Source organism: Saccopteryx leptura, chromosome 2, assembly GCF_036850995.1.
Source record: "Saccopteryx leptura isolate mSacLep1 chromosome 2, mSacLep1_pri_phased_curated, whole genome shotgun sequence".
Classification (NCBI taxonomy): domain Eukaryota; kingdom Metazoa; phylum Chordata; class Mammalia; order Chiroptera; family Emballonuridae; genus Saccopteryx; species Saccopteryx leptura.
Window position 1 is genome coordinate 129,442,690 of NC_089504.1, and position 24,986 is coordinate 129,467,675.

The following is a 24,986-nucleotide window of genomic DNA, read 5'->3' on the forward strand; positions in this document are numbered from 1 at the left end:
TTTTTCCTTTAAATGCTTCAATGCCTTCCGGGTATAATCAGAACAAATTCTCAACTCCTCAGCAGGGTCCCTACAACCTTCTCTGTAGGCTGACCTTGCTTTCCTCTCTCCCACATCCTGCGCCCCTGCCCCTTGCTCACTGGACTCCAGACATGCGGGCCTCTGTCGCGTCCTCAAGCTCATGCTCTGGCTTGCTCCTCCCTGGGCGTCTGTGCCGCCTTGCCCCTCAGAGCACTTCATAAATGCCGCCATACCAGAGGGGCCTTCGCAGACTTCCCAGTCCATTATTCTTTCTCAAAATCCAGCTATTTTGGCCCTGGCCGGTTGGTCAGTGGTAGAGCGTCTGCCTGGCGTGCAGAAGTCCCGGGTTGGATTCCTGGCCAGGGCACACAGGAGAAGCTCCCATCTGCTTCTCCACCCCTCTCCCTCTCCTTCTTCTCTGTCTCTCTGTTCCCCTCCTTCAGCGAGGCTCCATTGGAGCAAAGATGGCCCGGGCGCTGGGGATGGCTCCTTGGCCTCTGCCCCAGGTGCTAGAGTGGCTCTGGTAGCAGCAGAGCGAGGCCCCGGAGGGGCAGAGCGTAGCCCCTGGTGGGCGTGCCGGGTGGATCCCCGTCGGGCGCATGCGGGAGTCTGTCTGACTGTCTCTCCCCGTTTCCAGCCTCAGAAAAATACAAAAAAAAAAAAAAAAAATCCAGCTATTTCCCCTTTATGACACGTCTCATAACTTCTAACTCACATCTTTGTGATTATATGTTTAAGATCTACCCTGCCCCACTAAAATGTTCTCTCCAGACTCCACACACATTTTGTTTGTAGTGTAAGCCCAGAGGGAAAGATGGGGGAAGCAAGGGAAGGGGTTCCACCCCTTTCCCCAACTCGGTTCCACTCAGCTTCTAGCCTGCGAACATTCCTCCAGGTAAAGGGGGACTTTGTAGAGGAAGTGATGTCTGGTCTGAGCTGAGCTGAGCCTCCCAGGAAGTGGAGAGACAGCGGAAGACAGAGCAGTGGCTGGGAGTTGAGAACAGAGCACATTTGAGGAATCCACAAGACAGCAACAAGGTTTCACCCTTCCAAAGGAATTATCCTCCACTCTGCAAAACCCCAGCCTCTTTGCCACCCCTTACCTTATGCCAAAAATCATGCATACAGGTGCTCAAGTAATATTAGATGACCAGATGAATGAATGATGCACGATACGCCTCAATCAGAGCAATTCTCTTTTCTAGAATGCTTGTTTTCTATCAGTCTGAAGTCCAGCAACTCCTGGCTAGAGACCTGCCTCCTGAAGCTTTATCCAACAGCAGCACAAACAACCTTCACTTAGGTAGAATTTTTGCCTTGTATTATTCTCAGATTGCTTAATGTTCTCTGTCTAATCTTATCTTTCTGATTAAACACAAAGTCCTCAAGAGCAGGTCTCCTCCTTCCCCTTTCTTCCTCTTCTATCTATCATCTATCATCTATCTATCATCTATCTATCTATCATCTATCTATCTATCTATCTATCTATCTATCTATGTTCTGGCATTTCAAATACCCTATAGAGTAGATTATTAATTTCTATGAAAAGGAGAGAAGGGGGAAGGAAGGGAGGGAAACAACCAGATAGCTGACTTAGGGGAGAACTTGGTTTAACTGACCTCTACAATCCCACTTATCCATCCTTATTTTTTAAATATAATCCTTTTAAAATCTAAACTGTTCTGAAATGATTTAATTGAATTAATGAATCAGATTTTACTCCAAGGCTTCAAATTTCAGCAAAGGATAAGTAACTTATTGCTGTGTCATACACTGTAAACAAAGGCATTAATTTTCACCACTCTCTTTTCTCTAATAGATTAGCTACTCTAATCTCTTTGATGCAATGTAGCAAATCAGACACTAAAACAGCATCAGCTACTTTTCATACACAAAAAAACCACCACTGTTTTTTCTACCTAAACATTGCTGCATCCTAAAGAGCCCTCAAATCCACCCTCTTTAAATTTCTATCCCTGCTCGCTGGTCTAATCTGCTCTCTCTTGCAAAAACTCAAACTCCCAAACGGTCTTCCTTCATCTACTCTTGCCCTTCTCAGTACATTCTGCTAAAGATAGCCAGGGTCCAAGCTGCTTGTGGCATTTTCTGCCTTAAAATTTCTTGGTTACGGCCCTTGCACATTAATGAAGACCTTCAAGGCTTGGTGTGGTCTGGGGCCAACCACCTTGCCAGCTTTGTTTCACCCTAACCTCTCTCATTCTTGTGGTTCCTATGAATCCAGCCACAGGAACTTCCTCCCTTTCATTGCTCACACATGCCTTGCTTCCTCTAGCTCTACGATTTCTGTGCTTGCCTTCATCCTCAGCTCAAAAGCTGTTTCTTTCCCAGGGAAGCCATTCGAGCCATACAAGACAACACAGCCTCCCCACTCCAGTATATATACACACACACACATTCAGCACATGCTTTTCCTCCACGGTACTTATTCATTTGCTATTATAAATTCGTTCATATAATTACTTGTATAATACCTAGCCCTCCTAACCAGTCTAAATAAGGGCAGAAACTATGTCTACTTTGTTCAACATTATATACCCTTATTTAATGTCTAAGTAGTACCTGGCATGTCGTAGATATTTAATAGCTATCCGACAAATGAGTGCCATTGGCAATGGGTATTAATAAAATGGATGTCCTTTCTTCTTTTTAATCTAAGACTATGCAAGCCAAAATGTCAATGAATTGAATTCTAGGAAAAGGGAAAATTAGGTTGGATATTCCTCTTCAAAAAAAAAAAGGATGAAAAATTAGCTCAAAGTTACCCATACACTTATTTCCTGTAAGTCTACATAAATTGTTTATACACTAATCACATTTCCGCCCAAACAACTAAAAGCAGTTCAATAAACTCTTACTTAGATAATCTGGGCCTGCTCATGATTTTTTGTTTTGTGAATAACACACTTCATTTTTACAAGTGAAGAAATAGTCTAGATATTAAAACTCCTCAAACTTAGGAGGGTAAGTAATTTGGAATAAAAAGCAAGGAAAGACACAATAGTTTGTAACACTGGTTTATTTACAATTTAGTATTTTAAAATTGTACTTGGAATTTTAAGTTTTATATATTTCCTTGGTAGGCATTGTGTTCTTAAATATGGAAGCAAATAGGACACCTGAGTAACTTTTAATTTAAGCAATTAACCTGCTGCTACAGTAAGTAAAATTTACTTTTAATCCCTGAGAATTAGTAAAGAGTCAAGAATATTCTCACACATTCAAATGTAAAAAGCATATTTTAAGAACAGAAATAAAGCTACTATACTGAACCTCCTCACATATGGCAATATATGTTTCTCTTTCACAAATTAAATGAGGGGTGTGTGCACGTGCATTTTAGTTATTAGGTGCTCCTAAGGGACTAAGATGGTCTAGTCCTGTTTTTTATAGTTTCTCCCCTTTTTAAAAAATATTCCCGGGAACAGATACACTATTCATTCAATTAAAAGTAATGCCCACTGCTAGCTCAAATTTACCCTTTCTAAATTTGTGCCATGTATAGTTGGCGATGTTCTTCACTCTCCAAGACCCAAATTCTTGATCTGCTTGCAATCCGAAGCCCAAACTGCTTTTGCAGTCACTTTGGAACAGTCACTTTAGTTACCTCCAATATCGAGTGAGAATAATTATAGCTCGTGGGGATGTATAAGGCTGAACTGATGTTCACTCAACAGTATGGGGTCTGCGAAGCTGTCTTCATAAGGAGCAATGCTATGGAACGTGTGATAGCTCTCATACATCCTGCTGCTCCTTACTATAGATGACTAGTAAATACCCCTGGGTTGTCAGCTTTCTTCGAAGTAAATATTAATTTATTAGTTTGCTCCTGAAACTTCCTTGAGATGCAAAGGAATGGCAATTATGCCCCCCCATATATAAAATGTAGCACATATACGTAGAATGTGACCACAGCACTACAGTAAATCAAGCCAAATAAACCAAAGAATTTGCAGGAAGATGCAATTTTCTTATGTATGCACACCACACTAGCAGTCATTTTTCATTTGGGGCCGTGTTAAGTATCATTAATGATGTGTTTATTTGCCTAATGGCCCAAAGAAATAGTGTAATTAAACTTTTTAAAAACAATGAAAGAAAGCCACAAATATCCTTTCTTCAAATGTCTATTCATGCTCTTTCCAAAACAGAAATCAAGCTCTCTTTTCTCTAAAAGAACAATACCAATTCCAGCTAGGATCATTTTCAAGTGCTAATTTAAACGTAACCTTTAAGTTCCAAGGACATTCCAGTTTATGAAAGAGCTTTGCAAAAAAGAGAATGAGTGGGAACTATTCTGACCTGAGGGAAGTCAGATCTGGACAATCTACTTATTTAAATTGCTGCTTTAACATCAACTTTCAATGTTATACCTAACGTGCTTTTCTTAACATTTTATTTCTAAATATATACAGTTTCTTGGTTGGTTGGTTGGTCTCTTCCCACTAGGTAAGAACTCTGAAGTAGCAAAAGAAGCAATAATGGAAGTCCATGGCATAGGCTATAATGAGACCACGTGTGGGTTTGGGAATTCCTATAATCTGCTCTTATTTTAGCAAATCCCACATCTGCTACAGGAAGCCACACTAAGTCATTCTTCAGCTGTTGGTGGCTGGAGGGGTGTAAATAAAAATGTGAGGTAGTTCTTTCCACAGGAGGGAAATATTTGTCTACATAATATCCCTGCAATGTCTGATAAGTTCCTAGAGCATCTGCTTGCTGTCATCTATCTAGCTGTAAGTATACAAGAGCCTGGTATGAACTGAACTTGACAAATCATGAGCTAGTTGCAGTTCACAGGCCTTATTTTCTGATCCAGCCATGACAGACAGAGACACTAAAACCCCCCAAAATGTGAACCATAGAAACAACCAAGTTACAAGAAGTGAAAAAGCATAAGCATTATAAAGCATACAGGGGAGCTGGTAAAAGCACAAAATAATTTGCCAGATGTGTATAGAAAAAAATGAAGATTGCTGGAGATTAATTTATAGCCTCTGCTTCCACAGCTGATGTCACCTTGAAGGTTAAAAACAAACCAAAAAAAAAAGATTTGAAGCGCTAGGATGACAGAGAACATGGCAGAGGTTATATAAAGGAAAATTAACAGCAATATTAAGGGTAAAGGAATAGAATATGCTGAGAAAACAAGAGTTGCCTAATGAAAAATTTCTTGCTTAGAATCTGCATATTTATACTGAATAAGAATCAATTATTGCTGAAAATATCTGCATTCTAAGCTCTGTCTAGGCTGCTAGACCAAGAATAGCAGAAATAGATCAGGAGTAAAATTATAGTTAGAAAAGGGGAGAAAAAAAGTAAGGTAGGACATTAAAATTTTATTCTGAAATTATCTCTGGCCACGACAATAAAATTTAACAAATATTCACTGAACAGTCTTACTCCTGTCATCAGCTGTACAATACATACAGTATCATAGAACTGGCCACTAGGATCATAATCCACTAGAACATATTTCATGTTAAGTGGCGACAGCAGCATCTCACAGAAATTTTTACATACATATATACACAGTCCACATTCAACCATTTTCACATATTTTCAGTACACACAGTTGCAGCATATTACAGTCACGTGTCTAAGTCGTTGCTCGATAAAAACCCAAGCCACTGCCTAGACATAACTGTAGCAGTTGAGCTGAGTATAATTACAATTAATTTTATATATGTCCATAGCAGAGAGATGTACAAGCCCCTAAGAAACAGAGTTCACAAATACTGTTTTTTAAAATGCTACCACAGCATTATGTTGGGCGATATTAAAACCTTTAACAACCAAATCATTATTTTAAAAAAAAAAAAAAGTCTTCTGCTTACCAGAAATATTCTTGATGAAAAAAATTACAAAAATGAATGCTCTCTTTAAAGTAATTCACACTTTTAAGATTCCAATATGGCCCAATGCTATTGATGCCTAAAGTGTTCCTAACATTCTGATGGAGACCTTTAACATGACTCCAAACCACCCATTAAGTTTAAAAGTGGCTTAAGTGCCTTGCACCCAAATTGTAAAAATCCCTGGCCATCCTTACTAGAGCCAGGCACATAGAAAAGGAATGCACTTTGGTTCATACCAAATGCCCTGGGATTAATCACACTATAAAATTAAATGGTTTGAGGTAAATTTTTACAAATACAGTTGATTTTTGTCTAGTGTTAGCATAACAAAAAAATATCATTTAAAAAATCAGTCTGATGTTAAGATACAACAAAGACCATCTTTAACCCCTTACACACAGGAATGCCCTGTGTAACCAATGGTTACTTTTCAGTGCCTGATGACTCATGCCTTATGGTTTCTATTAAGGCCTGTAAGTTACTGGATATTTAAGACAGATGTATCTTTGCCGAGGTGGGTTCCATCCTTACTTACTGCCCGGTATTCAAAGAGTTAAAGACGCCAAAATATGCATGCCCTACAACACGGCATTCAGAACAAAAGGCACATTGTTAACACTAAGGGCACAATTTCTCCTCTACTTTTAATCTACACTGTCTTGCATCACTCTGTTGTTCCACTGTTGTAGCAGTACACTTAAGTGGTAATGCACTCTGGTGGTGCAAGAAACGGAGCCAGATGAGACTGCAACCGAAGACAAGATGACACTGTGCTATTCCTAAATCTGAAAACAGCTCAGACATCCCTAGACAATGGTAACCTCTGAGACCAAGGACTGTTTCCAAGCCAACTCCTAGTAGCCTATCAGAGCCCTTCATTTCTTTATGTTTTAATATGACAAAGGTGCAACATTTTTCTCTCTTTAACATTGTAATCAAGCTAGAACTTTTTAAAAAGCAGCTCTATCACTAAACACTGAATGGGGCTGCTCTTGTGAATAAATTTCACTGCATTTGGGGGGCAAGGGGAGCCCTGTAGAGCTACACATCACAGTTTGGCCTAAAAGTTTCCGGTTACATTTGTGAATACAGATGGTCACAAATGCTTTGTTGGCATCAAAAGAACCAGTTTTGTGTGGTGGGGGGATAGACAAACACTATTAGTCCATTTATAAATTTTCACATGTATAATCATTTCCAGGGGAAACTCAAGGCAGGCTCAGGTTCGTACACTTAAACCTAGATGTGAAAATGAGAGTGAATACGGAAGAGGAGCATTGCATGGGGGAAGCAGTCTTCATGTTTTATCTCCATGACCTAAAGGAGCAAGCCATCATTAAGAGGCTTGTGATCTTACAAAGCCATCACACCAAGTCTTACATTTCTTATGCCTTTAAGCAAAATGGTAATAAATACATAATCCTTAAATTCTGTAAGCTACCATTGAGGGTATCCTCACATGAGCCTGAGCATCACTTTAAATGCAAATTACTAACACATTGCGCTTCCACAGATTACATAGAAATGTGCACAATATGGGAAAGAATTTGACTAAGGGAAAGAAGCTATAATGTTTAAATATAGAAGTTCAGATTAATTTATTGGCAACGCCCTTAAACAGTAAAGCAAACATCAACATCACTATCTTATTATTAAGCTCATTTTATTACTGGGTTTTGTTTTGTTTTGTTTTTCTTTTTGGCAAATATCTGTAATATTTCCTGAGCATTTTTCTCCACCAACAACCGACAAAGCCTCAAGATAAGTAAGTGTTTTGTTCAAAACCACTTTTTTTTAATTTTTTTTTTTTTTTTTAAGTAAGAGAAACTGTAAGATTACTTATTAAAAAACTTAACCGGAAACTTTCTTGGCCTCACTGGGGACCATGCTTTAAGTACTTGTAAATCAATTTACAGGCAATACAACAATATCTGTGCATATAAAAGAGTATTTATCTTAATTTATACTACCCAAACCTATTTCCAAACAGGCAGAAATCTTCCTATATTAAATTGCACACACTAAAAAAATTTTTGCCACGTGCCTTGCAATCGATATATATCACTGCTCACATATTAGTGATAAAATACTGAAATTTCCACTGTGAAAATAATTATTATTCAGAGAAGAAAATATTCTTTTTCTTTTAACTCTATTACTTTTCCAGGTAAAGTGTCATCCTCACAAAACAATCAGTGCAATCCAACAGAAAGTAAAACAAAACAGAGGAATGCGATTTCTGTGGTTCCTCTAATGATGCAAAGTATGTATCAAACCATTCAACTGGAGGTGGTACTCTTCCTCCTTTAAATTTGTTGTTAAAATTTGCCTTACTAAACAGCCACAACTTCTGTTCATCAAGAGGATTTACAGCCCTCTTTTTTTTTTTTTTTTTTTTAAAGAAAGAGTGTATGCTTTCCCATGCTACGAGAACCTTACAGTGGTATCTAGAAAGTGGGAACTCACGCTCATCTGTTAAATCTTCTCTGGAACTGTGGAAATCCCCACCTTAAGTAGCTAGGCTGCTGTTCTTTTTATATTGGGGTATGAAATGATGGTCATAATCACAGCTGAAATGTCTCTTTTCTGTATTAACAGTCTGGGAAATCTATCTGAAGGAAGAAAAGACTAAATGCAAGCAACAGATGTGTGGTAAAAGAGTAACAGAGGAGAAAAGCAGAGAGAAGGGAGGAATAGTTCACGGAATACATTTCTAAATTTAGGTGGAAGACCAATTCTGTAATATGAGGCTTCTTTACAAAACAGCTCGCTGATCATATTAGAAAATTTGGAGGAGCACACACTTTTCCATTTACCCACCAGCTTTGAGAATGTCAGAATGCTAACTGGTCATTTAAACTTTGGGAATTTTATTTTGTTTGAGTATGACTTCAGAAAAAATAATCTCTAAGGTGTAGTTTTCCTTAGAGTATCATTCACCCTGCCCCTTCTCCTCTCACCGTAACTACCACCCAGATACCCTATGGAAAACAGAAGCAGGACATGCCGCACCGGTGCATGAGCCTGCGGATGGAGAGCACAGGGAGGTCTTCGAGGGCAGTCACCTTGGGAAGAATATACTATGAACCATAAAAACATAGTGAATGTCTTGGACACCAATTTGTAAATGCATGGCAGTCATGAAGTAATCAATGGCCTGCCACTGATGTTTATTACTCTGCCACACTAAATACAGTAAGGCTCATCGTACTTTTAAAACACAAAAAAGTTTCAGAAAGTATAAAAACTTAAAGCATTGTCCCCATGTATTTTATAAAAACAAAACAACTTTCTTACATTAAAATAAGTGCTGAAGAGATACAAATGAGTCGAGTTATTGAGCAAATAAAAACAGGTCTGAGCTACTCCTTTTCAACCCAGTAAGGCTCAGGAACATCGTATCTTTCAGATTACCAGCATTGGGGGAGGGAAGACTCAGCTCAGCTAACAAGTTTTGGCAAGACTGTCCTCTGCTGAATATTCCCATTGGCATCTGTCATCTGTGCCAAATTAGTCCTCAGTTTGGAAGTGGAGCTGGATGGTGGAGGTAACTTGGAAATGGAAGTGATAGCACCAGTGCTCTCGGTTATCCTTTTCACCGCCGTCTTCTCCCCCGCCGGAGGCTTTGGCAGCCGCCTCCTCAGCCAGGGATGCCGCAAAGCCTGGGCGGGGGTCATGCGGACCACGGGATCCCATTCTAAACACTGTTTCAAGAAGTCAAGGAAAAGGGGATCGTCACACCCCTTCAGTGCATTCCCCCACTCTCTGCTCTCTGGTGAGCCCCTCAGTTTCCCCCTCCGGGAACGGCCTCCGTTGAGAACCACAGAGCCGTCTGAGAGGGTCGTGACAGTGCAGTAACGGGGATAACCCTTGGAGCTCACAAAATTTTTGGCTCGTTTAGATGCATCCAGCAGTTTCTGGGAGGGCATGCCCAACAGTTCGATCATACAGGCCAGCTGGTCCCCTTCATCTTCCCCAGGCAAGAGGGGGTACCCGGTCAGGAGCTCTGCTAAAATGCAGCCCAGGCTCCACATATCGATGGGCATGCCGTACCTGGCGCCAAGGATCACTTCCGGAGCCCGGTAAAAACGCGACTGAATGTAAGTGTAGACACGCTGATGCTCGTAACAACTGGAGCCAAAATCAATCACTTTAATACCGCTTCTACCCTGCTGCTTTAATAAAATGTTCTCGGGCTTAAGATCACAGTGAATTATTCTGTTTTTGTGCAAAGCATCCAAGCACTGCAGAATGGAGTGGGCAAACTTGCGAACCAAGGGCAAGCTGAAGCCCTGGAACTTATTCTTCTTGATGAGTTCATAGAGGTTCATACTCAGCAGCTCGAACGTCATGCAGATGTGGTTACGGAAGGTGAAGTTCTCCAGCATGTGGATGACATTCATGGTGTTGTCCTTGTCCTGCTTCCGCAGGTGCTCCAGAATTCGGATCTCCTCCGCCGCCTGCCGGTGGAAGCGCTTCTCATTCCGCACCATCTTCAGGGCCACGTGCTGGTGGACTTTGTGGTCATAGGCCTTGACCACCTGCCCAAAGCTTCCCTTCCCAATGACCTTGAGGACCTCGTACCTGTAAGCCACATGATCATGGGGTACCTGCACATATGATCCCTGGTCATCATCATAGCCACCATTGTTGGGCCCACCTGTCATGCCCTGGCGTTTCTTTGCATTTGGACCCAAGAAGTATATTTCAGGGTAGCTGAAAATCTCATGGTGTTCAAAGGTGGTTAGTTTTTGCATGTATTGCTTCATTGCTTGTTCAGGTGTCATGGGGGTGGCTTTCACCTTCCCCAGGCCTTCCATGGACTTCAGAGAGGTGGAGCTTCCCTGCCGCCGATGGATGCTGTCCAGCTGCCGCTCTGGCACCACCGGCAATCCCGTCTTGCCCACTGTTGTAAGCCCATTGGGTTGTGTCGTGAGCACCGTCCGCTTGTTACTGTTATCCTCAAACAGCTGCTGCACCTGTATCTGTCCGTGGCCGTGGCTGCCGACAAGGAGGTGATCATTCATTGTGTGCTTACTGCCACCTATCTGGAATTTGGGAAAAAAAAAAATGAATAGAATGGAAGAGGTCTGTCTATTCAAATGGAACATTTAATAAGTCAGCCCCCCCCCCAACCTTTACCAAATCCAATTTGGTTTGAATTTACAGTCAGCATCAGGTTTACTAAACGGAAAGAGCTGGGCACCCAAGACGAATCTCATGAATACCCTGACAGGGACAGTGCCTGTGAAGCTGACAGCCTCTGACAAAATAAAGGAAAAAGAGATTAGTTAGCTGAGTAAGGCTACAAAACTTGGGATCCTGAAATAAGAAGCCCATAAATGCTGTGCCCCTGACAGATGAGCAGTTAGTCTGCCGAGCATATTAAGGGTCCTTAGAATCTAAGTCCCCTATGAAGGCAGAGCATATCATTCTTGTTCATTCTAGCATAGGGCCTGTCACATCATAGGCATTCCACTCAATCCATACTTGATATCAAAATGAAACAAGATAGAGACAAAGCACAAATACAGATTCTATACTAGCTCTACCTCCCCCAGATCCTAGCACCTTTCACATTTCATCTAATAACTTCTCTATTACCACAGGGCAGGGACCACGTCGGTCTTGTTCACTTCTCTTTCTCCAATGTTAGCTAGCTCTATTCTGAAAACACGACTATCTTCGTTCTCGGTCACTTAGAAATCTAGTTACACCTAAGAAACTACATGATCCAGCGGCAAAGAAAACTGTACGTTTAGGCTTGAGAGATTCCTATGTACATATGCACTGCAGCATCTTGTAAACACTCAACCTATTTTTAAAAGTTTCTGGGCCTGCCTGACTAGGCGGTGGTGCAGTGGATAGAGCATCAGCCCGGTACGCAGAGGACCCAGGTTCGAACCCCGAAGTTGCTGACTTGAGCACGGGCTCATCCAGCTTGAGCATGGGGTCGCTGGCTTGAGCGTGGGATCACAGCCATAACCCCATGGTCACCGGCTTGAGTCCAAAGGTCACTGGCTTGAAGCCCAAGGTCACTGGCTTGAGGAAGAGGTCACTGGCTCGGATGGAGGCCCCCAGTCAAGGCACATATGAGAAAGCAATCAATGAACAGCTAAGGAGCCACAACAAAGAATTGATGTTTCTCATCTCTCTCCCTTCCTGTCTGTCTGTCTCTATCTGTCCCTCTCTTTGTCTCTCTCTCACTTAAAAAAAAAAAAATTCTGGGCTTCACTGACTGTGATGACCATTTAAGGCCATTCAGCCCAACAAACCAACCGTCACACTCTTTTGGGCCTTCCTTTGGTCAATGGCTCAGCTCTCTTAAGACGTATTTCTCTGGGCTGAGGAGATACTCAGCTTTCCAACAAGGAATACAAAGTAGCGGTTTCTATTTTCAGACATACATGCCATCCCAGAACATTCCTGTCTAAACAAAACTGATGGTGTAGCCAAGCACCCCGGTCCCTGCCTCTACTGAGAACCTACATGGGATTTTTCTTTTTGCATTATCATTGTAAAGAGGTGAGGGGTAGGAGAGGGCTAACAGCCAGGATCTCTCCCAGTTAGGAATTCTTGCCGCCTTATACATCTTGCTAGATGATTTTTATATGAAACCTTAAAGTTCAATTTGTCATTCACAATCCATCTCATTCATCCCACCAGTTTGCTGAGGTCTAGCCCTCTAGAAGCTTAAAACCAACTAGCTGAAGTCTTTTATCATCAGCATTTTTTTTCTATTATCTCCTAAATCCTAACTTTTGAGCTTTATATATACCATTTTGAGTACAGAAGTGCTCTGAAAATGTAATATAATAATTCAGGAAATGGTTTGGAACCACAGATTATACAATGACCATCTTACTAGTGAACCAAACAAGACCTTCAAACTTCCTTTACCTGACACATAGCATACACAATGATTATCTGAAGAGTGAGATTTCTCTCTGTATCCTTCTAAAACAAAGTAGAATCTAGTATAGTATTTTTTCATGTCTAAAGTGTGAGTTCATAGACTAAGGGATTTTATTTCTCAAACAGATTTCTGAAATAATTCTAATTGAATCCTTTTATTAAAGACACTGATGATATTCCAAGTTAAGTGAACTTATCTTCTGTAAGGGTAGCTGGGCAGATTATTTTGTTCTATGCCAAAGGCAAGCAGTCCATAAAAATGAGTTTAGGAAAGTCTTTTTTTTTTTTTGTATTTTTTTGTATTTTGAAGCTAGAAACGGGGAGAGACAGTCAGACAGACTCCCGCATGCGCCCGGACCGGGATCCACCCGGCACGCCCACCAGGGGGCGATGCTCTGCCCCTCTGGGGGTCGCTCTGTCGTGACCAGAGCCACTCTAGCGCCTGGGGCAGAGGCCAAGGAGCCATCCCCAGCGCCCGGGGCCATCTTTGCTCCAATGGAGCCTCGGCTGCGGGAGGGGGAAGAGAGAGACAGAGAGGAAGGAGAGGGGGAGGGGTGGAGAAGCAGATGGGCACTTCCCCTGTATGCCCTGGCCGGGAATCGAACCCGGGACCCCTGCACGCCAGGCCAACGCTCTACCACTGAGCCAACTGGCCAGGGCCAGGAAAGTCTTGTTATATATAAAAGTAGTACAGGTCTGCCCATTGCTGTTCCCAAGCCTCACTCTCTGTATCCTCTTCCCCACTGTGGTCCTCCACGTACCAGAGAATAAAAGGACCTGAAATTAGAAATATTAGAACCATTCATTTTCTTGAGGTCAGCAAGAGGAAGTTTCAGAAGAAAAGCCTACCTTACCAGTATACATGCTACAAAAAGCATGAGGCTTTGGTAGGAACAAAACTAACCTTGGGGCTTTAGGAACTCCCAAAAAGATAGCAAAGTAAAACTTTCTGAGCATCTGAAACTGACTTCAGTTTTGCACCAGCAGTTTTAATGTTCTGCCTAATTTAAAATACAATCACAAAAGTCTAGTGACTAGTACTAAAGAGAGCTCGCCAATTAACTTGACCACATCCTATGTTTCCAACAGTGTTCTCTTGGTTTCCTACACAGTATTAACTATTAGTTCACCTACCCATAGGTGAGTTCAAGGGTTCCACAAGGTTCAAGCCTCAAATCTTGTGGCTTCTCACTCCCACAACTCTTCCTGGCTGATTGTGACCACAACCACCCATGGCTGACATCGGCCACATTCTACACCTCTAGTTCAGACCTGCCCAAGCTACGCCTCCAGAGCTCAAGACCCATGTGTCCAACTACATACAGATCAGCTGCCTTTCCCACAGGCAATTCAAAGTCAACTCATGATTCTTCTACCAAAACCACTGCCTCCTTCCTTAATCCTCAATTTCTGATAAACAAAAGGCTTCACTTCCACAGAGTCATGCAAGCTGTACCCCTGGGTACCCTCCTCCATGTCTCCCTCACCTTTCCATTAAGCCTCATCATTTCTGTCCCATACTGCCTCCCCTCACACTCCTGTTCATTTCACTGGGACAACTAAAGCAGCCTCCTAACATGACCATGTGCTTCTGAGTCTAGAATCCCTCAAATTTCTTCTCTCCACAGGCCTTCTCGAGTTACTCTTCAAAAGGGTCACTTTGACACAGCCCTTGCTTTTGCGCAAGGCCCACAACTGTACCCATTTCCACAGATAATACCAGAACTCAAGGGCAAGGAGAGTGTTAAACGTAGAGCCTAAATGACCTGCATCTTTCCAATGACATCTGTAACTCTTACTTTCTCCAAGAGTAACAAAGCTGAATTCCCCAACACCTGTGGAAACACCATTTTTGTGTGTGTTGTGTGTGTGTGTGTGTGTGTTTTGTTTTTTATGCTCCTCTGCTTTTGGTGAGGTCATTCTTATAATGGTTCGGAGTGCAGAGGTTTTCCATTAGACACACGGAAAATGAATCCCAGCTCCACCACTGATTAACTGTGTGACCGTGGGTGAGGTACTTAATCTCTCTGAACCACAGTGTCCTTATCTGTAAAAAGGAGGTAACTAAGATACCTCATTAGGGCCCTGAAGAGGATTAAGCAAGGTAAAATGTATAAAGTGCTCAATACAGCACTGAGTACAGGACTTATTATTATTTTCCTTTCCTTCCCAACAGCATCTAAACAGTAAAATACTAATCAACCTTCCATGTCCAGTTCAACTCTCACCTCCTCTGTGAAACTCCCGTTCCTTTCTATTATGCTGATATATTATAACATATTTCATTTTACTGTGATACTTTTAACGCCTGATGTATCTACCTAGCTGTGAGCAATTAACTCCCTGGCAAGGTACCTCTTATCTTTTTAAGTTCCTATTATTACAATCCCAAATACACAGTAAACAATCATAAGTATTTGCTGAATGGGAAAAGCTATGTCAATAAATCCCTATTAACTCTCACTTCTGAGTTATTCTTGAGAAGTACCTTTGTACTTTTATAAGAAAACATGAAGTTAACACCCAGGGAATTGGGAACCATCCCTGGTGATCCAAGTCACGAGATGTTAGGCTTGCAGTGCATCAGCAGAGATTTGGAGGTAAATGGCAACAGTTAAAAAATAACTGTAGCAGATACATCAACTAAACACCTAAAAGCAATGTGTGATATACTTTCCAGAAGTTAAGGAGATTCATGTGAGGGGCTCTAGTAAAGGAGGACTTTGAGTCTCAAATACTATAAAACTCTTAAAATCAAAATCAAACTTGGAAGCCCAATTAACTGGTCTACCAAGGGTCAGGGGGAGATACTAGAAAAACTAAAACATTTCCAGAACACACATGACAGAACTTGATCATAAACTAAAGAATCTAAAAACCTCCCACTCTCATTCAGCTTCTTAAAGCCTGAGATCCTGGCTTATTCCTGTTTGTCAGTGCTTTCCCAGAAAAGTCCCTGTCACATTTACAAATATACACTGAATGAATGCAATTGTTAGATACCTACAATGCATGGGTTAAAATGGAAAGACCTACAAAAGCCTTCTTTGACCATGAAATAGTTTTTAGCATTAAAAATTATGTAAGAACAATAGTCTAACCAGTTTGGTAGTTTTAATCTTTTCCAATTAGAAAATGGAAAACAGCAGATACTTCATTGTAACATTTCTGGGCGTTTTAAAACTTCTCTGAAGTCATCTTAGAAATGTTATATAGTGTTATGGGAACAGAATTGAGTCCAAAAGGATTGGAATTTTAACTCCTCCTCAAACAACTGATGATCTGTATAGCCCTGAGTCAAATGTCTACTTTTCCTTCTTCTTCAAAATATTTTTAATTGGAATAGTCATTCTTCTTTGACTCTATTTATTTCATAAAGGTAAAACTAGTATCTGGAGAGTGCTTTAAACAAAAACACTTATAAAAGTGATCCCATACTAATATTTGGAAATTTACAAAGTAAGTATATTAATATCTCTCACATAATATTAAAAGAAAAAAAACTAGCAGAATACAAGATAGTTATGGATACACATTTAGGACAAACAGAGATAAACAAAATGACTAAGTGTATAATAATACATCCATGAAGACAGGGATAGACTAGATAAATTCCAAAGTTCATAATCTCTATAATCATATATTTATCCACCTGCTGTATCATTTACAAGGGAAAGTATGGGCAGGCTTCTATGATAAGATAATTTTTCTCTCAGTAAGTCCCCTTCCCCCACTCATTCTAAAATAGCTCTTCCCAAGTGCAACCGCTGAGGAATTAAAAACTTAAAAAAACCTGAAAGCCATATGGGAATATGGATCTTCAAAGGTTCTTGTATTCATAATGAAACGGATACAATTTCCTTGAATTAGAAGTGTCAAGCTGTATGTTAAAGCTAGATTCAGAAGGGCCTTGGCTTAAGCTCCAGCCTTGATGTGAACTGGTTAGGGAATCTTGAGCAAACCAGGTTAACTTGTCAGCGTACTCATCTCTAAAATGAAGGAGTAGAACCACAGAAACGCTGTGGTCCTTTTACACTTCCCTGTTCTAGGAAATCCACAATGTTATGCAAATAAAATCCACTCTAAATAACAAAACCCCAAATTGCATTTCCAAAACCAAGCCTCTAATGAAGTTTAGAAGTAAGTTTAAAAAAATAGGTAAATCAGCAATTACGGGGAAAATACAAGCATCTCTCATTAGGAGTCCTAAGAAGAACCCTCCCGTCTCTTCATTTTGTGGTCCACCATAGGCTATTGTTCCAATGGACACCTTTCATTTTCTCTAATCCCATTACATATTTCAACTGCAACGAGGCTCTGATCAAGCAAAGCGAAGCCTTACAGAACTGGAATCCAGATGCAAACTAAGTATGTATATATTATCTCCAGGTCACACCAAGTCATGTGATTACATCCACACATAGGAAAAAATGGATGTTACATTTTCCAAATTGTCAGGTGATTCCACACAAACCCAAATCCCTAAAAACAATGGCAAGTTCTCAACTAAATTATCACTGTGATAACAGCATTCAACCATAAGAAATCACCCAGCCTACTAACGGATTGATTCTCTTCCACCATCAACAGCCCAACACAGATTGGTTAAACCTCTGTGCAATGAATTTTTAACTCTTGGGTCTAGGTGTGTCAGAAGAGAGAGAGAGAGGAGAGATAATAACAATAACAAAACGTTTTCCTATGAAACTTGTACACATCTGTCCTGGTCTCAGAGGAGACACTCCACTCTAGCCAGCCTCTCACAAATTCTCCACTAATAATTACCAAGTTTTTCCATAATACATTACCCTCAAAGCTGCTCTTCTGTAGGCTGAAGAGGGCATTTTCTACAAAACAACTTCACTTGACAAACAAAGCTAAATCCTTAGAAAGCATCCCTGCTCATACAGAACCATCTTAGGCAGTTCCTCTGGAAGATCTAGTTGGAAATAACATCTTGGAAACCTTCACCTCCTCCATGTGCAAATCTCCTCTAGGCTGACAGTCACCATCCAATGGCCCTCTCTGAGAGCTGAGAAAAGGTACATGCTGAAGTCAAATCCAGCGGACCAATCTCTGCAGCCGCCATTCCTGCTGGGCTCTCTCCTGTCCTCTCCGCCCTCGGAGGGGCCCCAGCATCTATCAGGTGCCCTTCCCATCCCACCTCCAAAGCAAACCTTGCGCTTTGCTTTTGAATAATATCCAACTGCAGAAAACTACAAGGGTGGCTTGTTGTTCTGACTGCTGCTGTGGTTCTTATTTTTGTTAATGTTAATTACAATTTCTGCTGTGCTCAAACCTGCAGCACTCTCATAAAACATGCTTCCACACGCGGGGGACAATTGGTGGTGCTCCCTGCTGGCTGAAGCTAGGCCTGGGAGGCTCTTTGGGGTATCGATTTTCCGGGCTAGACTGCCTGGCTGTCCCATAACACATATCTGTTTCTATAAATAACCACTATCCAACGTGGGGGGAGGGGGAGTGTTTACCCGGTCAGGGAAAGGAGCTCTGGAAAGCAAAGACTAAAAAAGAGGGACGAGAAGGAACGCCGCAAGGAGGGAAGTTCGGAGGAAGAGGAGCGCAGGGGTGGGCGGGCTCCGGAGGGGAAGTGAGGGGCCCACACCACGAATCTTCCTTTGTGACTGCAGCTCTGAGCTCGCCCGAGTTAGAGAGGCATCCAGGAGAGGCCACTGGCCCGGGGCGCGGAGGCACTCGCACTTCGACCTCTCCTCTCCCGGCGTCAGAGCCCGGGCGCCCTCCCGCACCCCTTCCCCCCGGCCGCCGGCGGGCTGGGTCTCACCGTGTGGGCTGCGGCGGCAGCGTTGCTGGCCCGAAGGGGCGGCAGGGCGATGGGAGAGGGCGGGCCGGTCCCCACTCCGCTCCGGGGAGGGCCCGCTCCGAGCCCCGGGGAAGCCTGGAGCTGACGAACGGCGCTGTCCCCTCCTCGGCCTGGGAGCCACACGCGGGAGGAGACAAAAGACGGTCAGGGGGGAGAAAGTCACCCAGACCCCGTGGCCCCGCCCCACCCTGCAGGGCAGCGAGCCCCGCTCCCCTCGGGGGAGACACGGGGGCAGTAAAAATGGGTGTCCAGGACACGGAGCCCCAGTCCGCACCCACGGGCGGGGCTCCGGCAGCTGCAAAGTTAAGTCGGAGACGGGTGCACGAGTTCGCGACCCCGCGGGGCGCAGCGCTGGCCCCGGCCGAGCGGCCCACGTTGCAGGCGGCCGCAGGGCCGGAGAGGGGCCGGACTGCCGCCCGGGGCGCCACCACCTCGCCAAGCCCGGGGCAGGGGGAGGCCCGGGACGCCCCCGCCCGGCGAGGTCGGAGGGCTCCGCTCGGAGCAGCCCTGGCCCGCGTGCAACAATGCGCGGAGCCGAGGCCGGGGCGCGCCGTCCGCCCGGGAGCCCGCCGCGCCGCAGACTTTGTTCGAGGTCCCGCCGGCCGCGGACGCCCGCGCCACGAGGGCTGGCCCGAGGGCCATCTGGGGGCGGCGCGGCCCTCCTTACCGGTCGGGTAGGCGGCGGGAGCGGCGGCCGAAGGTTTCCTGGTTAACATGGCCGCTGGAGAGGAAAATGCATTTCAGGGCTGCCGTCTCCGCCGCCGCCGCCGCCTGTCCTGCTGCTACTTCTCGCGGCCGCCGCCGCCGCCGCCGCCTCCCCCTGGTCGCCCTTCCAGCCGGTCTCCGGCTCCTCCTCGCCGGCTCGCGTCAGCTACTGCCAGACACACACAGTCCGCTGCATGCCCCCGGCCCGGGCCCGCCGCCGCGAGACCCCCGCTCTCCTCGCCGCCGCCGTCCTCCTCGTCCTCTGGCGGCGGCAGCACCCCCCGGCCCGTGCACATGCCTCGCCCTCCCCTGCGCCGCCGGCCTCCCCGATCCCCTCACATAGGGCGCGGGGCAGCGGGCTGAGCCGCAAAGACCGACTCGCCGGGAAGCCTCCGCCCGGGCTCCCGCGCGCGCGCCCGCGCACACTCGCTCAGACGCCCGCGCGCGGTGGGGCGAGGGAGGGCAGCCCCGCCCCCGCTCCGGTTGCCGCGGGGACGGGCCCCGCCCGGGACTCCCCCCGGCCCAGCCACACACGCTCACGCACACCCCACCCCTACCCCGCCACCCGGAGGAGTCCCTCCCCCCGCCCAGCGATCCGCATGGCCACCCTGCACTCCCCGGAAAACTCTGCGTCCTCCACTCGCCCGCAGCCTTCCCCTTCGGCCATCTGCACTGCTCCCCCCGGGCTCCTCTGCTGACGACCTTTTCCCCACGCTGGCCGCTCCAGCCCCTGCGGCACCCCTCCCTGCAGCACAACCTACCGTTGCTTCCCTCCCACCGAAATCGCTGCAGACTCCCCCACCCCTTCCAGGCGCGCCCCCAAATACAAGCGCATTTTCAGCTTTCGAGCCTAATGGCTGCTCACAAACAATACTGTCCCTCTTCCCGGTCCCTGTGGCTTAACCACCCCCTTTCCCCAATATATCATGTAAATAACTTAGTTCTGCGAGGGTCACCTCTGTAAGTCAGGCCCGGTGGAGGGCTCAGTTTAGCCTGGTGACCCCAAGCGTGGACGCAGGAGGGGACTGCTCTCCCACCTTAACCTTCACCACACACGCCCTCCCGATTTACTGACGCCAAGTGACCGCTCTCCAGGCGCTAGAACAAGGGGAGGCAGAGAGGCGCGTGTGGACGCCTGCTAGGTTAGCAGTAGGCTGTGGGTTGCTAGGCAAAAATAAACATCAGACACACCTCTCGTTTCCATACAATTCGGAGCCTTTCCCAAGCGCGGCCACGGGTCGAGAGACACACCTTCCTTTAAGCACACTGCCCTAAGGGAATGACACCTTTAATTCCTCTCATCCCCAGGGACAAGTCTCTCTCCCCTTCCCTTCCAATACACGTGGAGAATTCCCTTGCCCTTTTAACTAGCTACCTAGAGCCTCTCTTTGCTTTGCAGACTGAAAAACTGTTCTCCCATCGCACACCCGTCGTTTATGTGGCATATGCCTTTGTCCAAAGGTCACAGGTTTTGTCACCTCAGCTGTTAGGAGGGAGGGAAAGCCGGGCAATTCCTGATGACTGGGCTAAAAGCTATGCCGTGCACTTCCTTTCAGAGACGTGCCAGGTTTCTGAAGTTGTGGGGACCCGTGTGCATTATGCTCTGCCTCTGTTATCTGCCAGCCAGCCCCAGGTTAGACCAAGTTTGCAGTCCTTAACTAGTGCAGATTCAAATCAGAAGACTACCTCCTGTGAGTTCCATCATCTCTACTGTTTGCAAATTGTCATAGCAACCTCCCAGGGAGAACATCCTCAGCTTTGTACAAACACCAGAAACGGACTTTTTCAAAGGTAAAATGTGACCTTTGAGTCTCCAGGGGGCATTAAGAGTGGGGTAGGGGGCATTGGCTGAGGGAACAGGTGGCAGAGTACAATTTTGCCTAGTAAGATGTCCTTCCAAAAAATCCTCTTGGTGACTTCTCCTAATGAAGTAGAAACATACTGAAATAATCAATCCAATAATATGCTTTTAGGAAAATGACCTGATTCTGCCTCAGAAAGAAATATTCCCCTTTGCTTATCATCAAGCACTATCACATTCAAATTCACTTGGGGAAACATGTTTAGTATTCAGAATTAACTAAATGCAAGACAGTGCTTCATAGCAGAGATGAAGTTAGAACCCCTTTCTTGACTCTCAGTGTAATTTCACAATGCTTTCTAATACACCATCTTGTATTTTTAAGAACCTCACACTAGTTCTACTTTCTTGTTGAAAACAATTAGTTTCATACCACTTTCCCATTTTAAGTGAGTGCTTCATGCAACTGAGCTGTAAATTTGAAAAACTGAAGCAAAAATTTAATTTTAATATAACATGATGCCCCTCATCACTTAAATTATTCTTAAAATCCTTCAATAGAAGCTAAATATGCTTTTGCTTTTTGCAAGAATAAGAAAAATGCTAACTACTGGAAATCATAGTATGTGAAATTCAAATTAGTTATATTAATTTATACATTAAACATGAGGACAAGGAGCATTGGCTTTTTTGTTTTTTAAAGGGACACAAAAAATGTTAACTTAATACAAAAAAAGGATACATGTTTAAAAATGAAACTTTTCCTGACACATTTGATTCTTACCTTAAGGAATTACCCTAATCTTTAACTATTTTAATTATGGTTGGTACACCTCTCAAAATTTTGTTCTTACTGACCAAATATTAATATTTAGAATTAATTGGCTTTCTCTCATTCTGAGAAATATTGATGACCTCAACCTAAATTAATGTCCAATGGAAAGATGTACAAATGTACTCCTTAAGCTTTCAAAGAGAATGAACTAGGTAAATTCTAAGAATTATTACCCCCCAAACTATTATTCTAGTGCATCATTATTAATTTATACTGTACATTTACATCTTTATAAAATATTGTTATAAATATTATCATTTGTAATCTTTTCAACACATCACCAGATCAGAATTGTATTGATGCTAAGTAGTAGCCTCCTCAGGGTGCTCCATTCAGTCAGTAATAGTCGGCTCTTCTGTTCCTACCTGTTGTAAAAATTCCATCTCTTCTGTATATTTATAAAAGCCAGATTCAGATGACAAATAGATAAGCAGAATGCGGCAGAATTGGACATAAGCAAACCATGCAGAACTCAGAATAAAGCCATATGGAAAGAAGTTGGTTCTTCATAAGGAAAAGTACTGATCACAGAAAACATAAATAAAAATAAACAAGAAAATTAACAGTTTTAAAACATTCAGTCATTTGATTTCTTTATCCCAGAAACATTTACAAAGAATTTAGTATGTGCTAGGCCTAGGGGATGAATGACTCATCAGACATGTTGGGCTGGGCTTCAGTCTGGCAATCTATTAAGATCTCATTCTTCAATTAAGTAATAAATAGTAAGCACCTAACATATTTTTGACATTATTGAATCAGGGCTACACGGTTAAATAAATAATTCCTGGTACTGGTCACTGTTATTAAGAAGTTTACAGCTAGTAAAGAAGAGCGAGACATTGAATGGTGTGATGGGGCAGAAATCAAGGCATAGAGGAGGCACAGTGGTGGGACATGGGAAGGAGTGATGAGCTGTGCTTAAGTGATGCCTAACATCAAAGATACTGTGGTTTTAAAAAATGCCTGAGTATGTGCCAGTCAGATAAACCAGGCATATTAACCATTCTACACAGAATAGGATAAGCAGAGGCACCAAGGTACCAGAAAGCACAGTATACTCTGGGAAAGGAATAAGAAATTCAGAAAGGAGGAAACTTGAAGTGGAAGGGAAAGGTGTGGTACTGCTGCTTTACAAGGTTAAGGTTATGGAAGCTAGGTTAAGAATTATCCAAAACTTCACCAACTGTGGAAATGTAAAAATGAGGTACAAAGTCTTTTAAAGCAACTAAGAAAATTACTAAGGAACTGACTCATTTGGGGTAACGTAGACTTGTGGGCAAGTTGTGCCTAACTTCCCTTAGGAGAAAGCTATTTACTGATGCAACCTTCCATCACCAAGGTCCAAAACCCCTAGAGAAGAATATGAACCTAATGGCCTGAAGTCCATGAATGTAACCTCCTCAGATGCAGGAATTACATCTGCACGGATGTCATAACCAAATGGACACTCAGTATTGAATTTGCCTCTGTGGCCACTGCTGGTGTGGATATCAGAATAGATTTCTATACCACTCGAAAGTTGGTGATCTGAAGCGTCTGGACATGTTTTGGCCAGGGTACTTATAGAGCCAATTTCCTTAATCCTAGGTGAGAGAGAGTGTGTTGGTCCTCTAATATAAGCTAATAAGCTAGATCTCTGGAAAGATTAGAGATATTGCACAGCATTTCTTGGGGACAGTTCTGCTTTTTCCAACTGCATCCTAAGGATAGAGTTAATGTTAAGAACCAGTAAGTAAAGAAAAGAGAAAGCTATATCCTAGACATGGGGAGTGCTGTGATCAAGAGCCCAGTGTGACTGCTACTCAAACTCTACCTTTGTTACTACCAGGACAAATGTGAACAGAGTGGGGCCTAGTGAGTTGAGGAGCTCTAAAGAGACAAGAGTGGCATGACTAGAGAGGGTACCCAGCAGCTGACCCCCCAGACCAGTACTCCCAGGCTAGTGGACACCATTGCCATAACTGACAGAGCAGTTACCAATGGAGTGAGCTTCCAGGAAATTGGCCCACAAGGCTGCACTGAGAGCAACCATCCAGGAACAGGCTGACTCCACACAGCACCCGAAGTCGTGCTGGGCCCTGTAACTGGTGAGGAATGAACAAGTAAAAGTGGTAACAGAAACTCTGAGAGCAATTCTGTACTAGGGAGTTTGCTGTAAGAGAAAACCATGGTGCAGTTCTGCACACTGGAGAAGAGTATGGGGAGAGAGGCCATGGCAGGTCTTGGGATCCCTGATACCATTCTAACCAAAAGTAATGATGCCATCCAGTAGCTTGGAAGGGGCACATGGGAAGGGTGAAGGCTGCACTGGGTGCTGCTGCTGGTTTGCCTTAGCACAGATGCAGTGAAAACTTGGTGCATGGAACTGGATTTATTTTAGCCAAAAATGGGCTAAAGGCAAACATCCATACCAGACTGTCAGGACTGCCCATAAACAAAAAGGGGACTCAAATCCACTTTATTATGTATTAATTATACATTATACAAATATATGTTATACAATTTATTTATTTTTATATAAATAGAGATATATAATCCATGACCAAGTTTCTACTATGTGTTAGACACTGATAGAGATATCTGGAACACAGCAGATGATGTCCCTGCTCCACAGATGTTATATTCTTGTGCAAAGAGAATGACAAATAATGCTGTCACGTGGTAGAAAGTACTATATGGGGATTGACATGATGTAAGAGGATAGGGAGAGGTGGGAGATGATACTATTTATTCTGGCTCATTGGTAAAGACCTCCTTAATGTGGTAACATTTTAGTAGACTTGAAAGAAGTGAAAAGCAGAGGGCCCAGAAGTAAAAACATATCTGGGGCAAGAAGAACAGGTGGTTGGAGCAGTAAGTGGGCAAGAGGGAATGGCATGGCAATGAGCTCAGGAAGAGAGCTAGGATCCTGGCCATGTTCAAGAATTTGGATTTTACTTCAATTCAGTTGGGAAACCATGGTTTAGATGCTTGAAAAGATACCAAACCAAG

The 24,986-nt window shown here is 43.7% G+C and overlaps 1 protein-coding gene across 3 annotated transcripts; it reads right to left on the reverse strand.

Annotated features, from left to right (window-relative positions):
* Positions 1–3,454: 3,454 nt before the first annotated feature.
* Positions 3,455–20,436, reverse strand: DYRK2 (dual specificity tyrosine phosphorylation regulated kinase 2). Of its 3 annotated transcripts, XM_066368709.1 has the most exons (3): positions 19,319–19,757; positions 18,613–18,761; positions 3,455–10,945 (listed from the first exon to the last, which is right to left on the reverse strand). In XM_066368709.1, exons 1-3 carry the CDS (start codon positions 19,365–19,367, stop codon positions 9,338–9,340), a joined length of 1,806 nt encoding a protein of 601 aa, XP_066224806.1. In that variant the 5' UTR covers positions 19,368–19,757; the 3' UTR covers positions 3,455–9,337. The 3 variants fall into 3 exon arrangements, with proteins under 3 accessions (XP_066224806.1, XP_066224808.1, XP_066224807.1); XM_066368711.1 differs by lacking the exons at positions 18,613–18,761; positions 19,319–19,757 and adding an exon at positions 20,313–20,436; XM_066368710.1 differs by lacking the exon at positions 18,613–18,761 and having other exon boundaries at positions 19,319–19,763.
* Positions 20,437–24,986: the final 4,550 nt, after the last annotated feature.

Bases quoted from the DNA above. Each gene is read 5' to 3' on its own strand.
- DYRK2 (XM_066368709.1), bottom strand. From the start codon at position 19,367: ATGTTAACCAGGAAACCTTCGGCCGCCGCTCCCGCCGCCTACCCGACC. The intron at 18,762-19,318 runs GTAAGGAGGGCC...TGTGGCTCCCAG, and splicing joins TCCCGCCGCCTACCCGACCG to GCCGAGGAGGGGACAGCGCC. The intron at 10,946-18,612 runs GTGAGACCCAGC...CCCAAATTCCAG, and splicing joins CTGCCGCCGCAGCCCACACG to ATAGGTGGCAGTAAGCACAC.